At 36.2% G+C, this 4,450-nt stretch overlaps 1 protein-coding gene across 11 annotated transcripts in view; it reads left to right on the top strand.

The window, feature by feature from the left end:
- LOC106459979 (septin-7-like) overlaps positions 1-4,450 on the top strand; it is a 72,836-nt gene that overhangs the window by 37,366 nt on the left and 31,020 nt on the right. Inside the window, exon 1 of one of the 11 annotated variants that reach the window (XM_022386556.1) lies at positions 2,272-2,386. The exons of 8 other annotated variants lie outside the window; for them this stretch is intronic. In XM_022386556.1, the coding sequence (XP_022242264.1) occupies positions 2,309-2,386 (78 nt within the window). In that variant the 5' untranslated portion in view covers positions 2,272-2,308. Of the gene's footprint in view, positions 1-2,271; positions 2,387-3,016; positions 3,461-4,450 lie in introns of those variants that run through there. 2 more of the 11 variants (XM_022386554.1, XM_022386555.1) reach the window with 2 other exon arrangements.

Raw genomic sequence — 4,450 nt, 5'->3', positions numbered from 1 at the left:
GAGAACCTGTTGGAAATGGAAAAACTTTTCTATCACAGAGAACCTGTTGGAAATGGAAAAACTTTTCTATTACAGAGAACCTGTTGGAAATGGGAAAACTTTTCTATTACATAGAACCTGTTGGAAGTGGGAAGCTTTTCTATTACATAGAACCTGTTGGAAATGGGGAAACTTTTCTATTACATAGAACCTGTTGGAAATGGGGAAACTTTTCTATTACATAGAACCTGTTGGAAGTGGGAAGCTTTTCTATTACAGAGAACCTGTTGGAAGTGGGAAGCTTTTCTATTACATAGAACCTGTTGGAAATGGGGAAACTTTTCTATTACATAGAACCTGTTGGAAGTGGGAAGCTTTTCTATTACAGAGAACCTGTTGGAAGTGGGAAGCTTTTCTATCACAGAGAACCTGTTGGGAATGGGGCAGACTCACAGTTACAGAATCAATATTCTAGTAGTGTTGTAAAGAGACCTTGGAAACAAGAATTTATTGACTACTGCGTGCTGAACGCGGAGTAGGACTGCTCCAGAAGATGTAAAATATCACATGCTACACTTGTATTAGCACGTGTATAAATAACATAAAATAGATGGATACAAATAATTTTTACTGTTTAGTAAGGAAGGAGAACTGTGCTCTTTCAACTTCATTCACCCTTTCCCCCATACCAGTAGTAAACTTGAGAACGTATATGCTAAGAGTTGGGGTTCGATACCCACGGAGGGCACAGCGCAAGTAATTAATTCAACCCTTCCGAAAAAGAGCCACATAAGGGGAGGAAGAGTAGAAAATAGACGTGCGGATGTAGCGTGCTGTGTTAAAACTGCAACTGTTATCAATGGCTTTTCTCACCACAGACTTCTGTGTTCTGTCTCAACCGCAAAGTTAAAAAAGATACTTGTGATTTAGTGAAGAAATACACCAGAAATGTTAACTTTTTTCCTACATTTTAAGTGTGAGGAGATCCATTTATACATTTTTTTTTTTTTTACAGATTGCAGAAATAGGTCGGCTTATTATTAACTTTTGAAGCAATCAAGTTACCACCTACATATACTAGACGTACTTGTGCAGGATCCCCGACAGTGTTCTGTTTCAAGAGTAAATAAAACTAAAATTAAGAGTAACAGATATTATTTTCTTGCTTTTGAAGTTCATATGTCATGCTGTGTTGTAGTCTACAGAGTGCATAATTCTTTTCGTGATTCATGGCATGCGCACGTTTTACTTACGTCAGTCACGACAGTACAAATTACAACGTTAAGTTATGTGACGTCATTTTAGTATCTAATAATTGAATGACAGACAACACACTACTGTATAGAGGTGTGAGTGATTAAAACAGATGACTCCTCCAGGCGGACTTCGGGGAAATTTAAAGTTAATTAATGCTGTCTGTGCTCCAAGGTTCGAATTCGTTCGCTAGTCAGGAATTCTAAGATAGTTCTAAACATTTGAAGGTTCGTTGTGGAATTTAAAGATGTCAGTTTTTTTTTAACTTTGTACCTCGATAAAATAAACCATTTGACAATTTTCAAATAGTAATCACACGTTAAATTTTCCTCACCTGGAAAATTCAATATTTTTATTTGTATAATGCCTATTACTTAAACAAAACTTGTATTAATACGTACACACTACCAAAACGTTTAAAGCACCTTCAATGTATTGGAGCAGGCTATTATTGTGGACCACGGGGGGTCGGGGCGTTATTTACTGCACTGTTTCAGTAAGATGCTTAGTTTACATAACGTAAAAAAGTGTTGTAGAATACTCGTGGAACATAAAGTTTCCGTCAACACTAAATATCTGTCACTGTTACAATACACCCTTCTTCCCCAATGCGTTAGTTAAAAATGTAACGGCTAACAACACTTGTAACTTTTAGTTTATTGCTGGAGATCCATACTTGGTTTCTAATCGAATTGTTGATATTAGTCTGTTTAAATTCTCTATAGTTTTATGTTAAAAATGCCACGACTGTTAATCTGTGTAGAACATTAATTGTTAAATAAAGATTTTTTTTACAAAGTCAGCTGCAGTAATTTTAATTGGCCGCAGGAGGGTGCTTTGTGCAGTGCAAGTTTAATGTATATAGCTACGAGTATCACACGCAGCGTGAGATGTGTACCTAGACAACGTGCATTTTTTATTTTTGTTTAAAATATGAATACTTTGTTACTACTTTGTATAACATATTCTTAAACAATTAGTGAATGTTTTATTTCAGTTATACGGATTAGCTATAAAATAAATGGCTTTTCAATTAAATATAGACTAGTAGTTAAATCACCGCCACCAGTAGATTATGCAAATTATTGTTATCAAAGGCTCGAACATTCAAAGGTCAAGATCAACCCTTCTTTACAGCCCCCAAATTAACCCAGTAAGTAATTTAGCTCATTTAATATATTGAGCTAATTAGCGATATGGAATACCATAAAACAATTAACTTATAAATTAGTAAAGTGAACTGATTCGCCATTTGGGTTCCGTCACTGTTTCCGATATTTCCGACGGTAATCTTATTAATATTTTATAAGGTTCGGCTAATTTTAAGTTAGCCCTAAATTCACATACTAAGCTAACAATATTACTGATTACTTGTCGCTAGACATCCACGCTTCTGCGGAGAACAAAATTAGCTCCATTATTATTATTTTACCCAGACAAACATTTGCTTCAGGTTTTGGTGTTTCAAATTTATGTCAGTTGAGTATCATTGCTGATGTAGTTAAGCTTCAAATATTAAACTATTTTTATAGACATGTATTTTACAAATAGTATATACAAAACTGACAGAACTGTAGGCCGTGTAAGATAATAAAGATAACACTTTACATCGCACTCGGCTGACATGAAGGAAAGAAACGGAGAAAATTTTCTCTACATTAACGAGTTTACTTCATTTGTGCTACAGTTTATTGTCACCACACGATATTAACGTGACGGTTCCCCCAGCTCTTCGGATATTGATTACTTACGTCATCGTCCTGGCAAGAATCGCCGGTAGAGGCCGTAATCGTTCACGACGAGGCAGTTCTTTGTGTGAGGGTGGAGGTAGGTTTCTGTGTTACGCTTGTGACTGAGGTTCTTCCTCCAGTAGTCGGGTGACTTCACAGAGATCAACTTCTTTGATTATTGTACAATGTTTCGTGCTTCAACTGTAACGTCTCCGGCCAAACCCGTGCCTCCGCCGAAGACTTTCCGAGGCTTGGGAGAAAACATCAATGACAAATCGCTCAGTAATAAACCCTTTACCCCAGAGCCTGAGCGGGCAGTTGTGCTGACCCATTCCTCTTCTCGCCAGCCGCAAACCCCCATCTCTTACGGATATCGTTTTGCGAGTGTAGAGCGCTTGGTACAGAGAAATAAAATCTATGACAATAATCCGGACAGTGCTATTCATAATATATTGACAGCTGACGCTCTGTCTAGAGCATCCTCACCAAGTCAGAGTGTAAGTTGATATTTTGTTCTTCGTATACCCACTACTGTTTTTTTACAACGTGTCTACGGAGTGTAAGTTGATATTTTCACTATCTAATAAAACGTTTCCATACAGGTTTAGTGCAGTTAACAATTTGTACTATCTTACAAAACGTTTCCATGCGGGTTTAGTGCAGTTAACAATTTGTACTATCTTACAAAACGTTTCCATGCGGGTTTAGTGCAGTTAACAATTTGTACTATCTTACAAAACGTTTCCATGCGGGTTTAGTGCAGTTAACAATTTGTACTATCTTACAAAACGTTTCCATGCGGGTTTAGTGTAGTTAACAATTTGTACTATCTTACAAAACGTTTCCATGCGGGTTTAGTGCAGTTAACAATATGTACTATCTTAGAAAACGTTTCCATGCAGATTTAGTGCAGTTAACAATATGTACTATCTTCCATAGCTTCTACTCAGATTAAGTGTAAGTTAATATTTTGTACTACATATAATACTAAATTTTAGAGCCTCTATTCAGTTTGAATGTAGGATAACATTTTGTTATTAACTCTCTTCCAGGGCCTCTTTCCATTTTGAATGTAAGATCATTGTCAGTTTGTTGGTCAGTTCTGCTACATTCGAAGCATTAGTCCTTGGTAATGATATGTCTGACCAGTAAAAAATCTGGTCAACTTAAACCAGATATTTGTTGCTTTCATGACATCATACAAATGTATGATATATTAAGTTTCAAGTGTAAATATTATGTACTCTGTGTCTAATAACATAATTTAACTATTTATCTGCTTGCAGGTACAATACCCATCCCCATTACTTGGTAAAATTATGATTATGTAATTTGAGTTGAAGTTATGTTTGAGGATAAGGTTCACTATGTAACACCAGCCTGTGAGTGTAAAACACTTAAGTACACCATTTCAATTTTCGTTACCTCACTACTATAAAGGCTTGGTTTGGTCTATAGTTTCATTGCTGGTAGTGTCCAGGGTCACT

This window comes from Limulus polyphemus, unplaced genomic scaffold (genome assembly GCF_000517525.1).
Source record: "Limulus polyphemus unplaced genomic scaffold, Limulus_polyphemus-2.1.2 Scaffold689, whole genome shotgun sequence".
Lineage (NCBI taxonomy): Eukaryota > Metazoa > Arthropoda > Merostomata > Xiphosura > Limulidae > Limulus > Limulus polyphemus.
The sequence above is the reverse complement of the archived record's forward strand: the minus strand, read 5'-3'. Positions and strand labels throughout refer to the sequence as shown.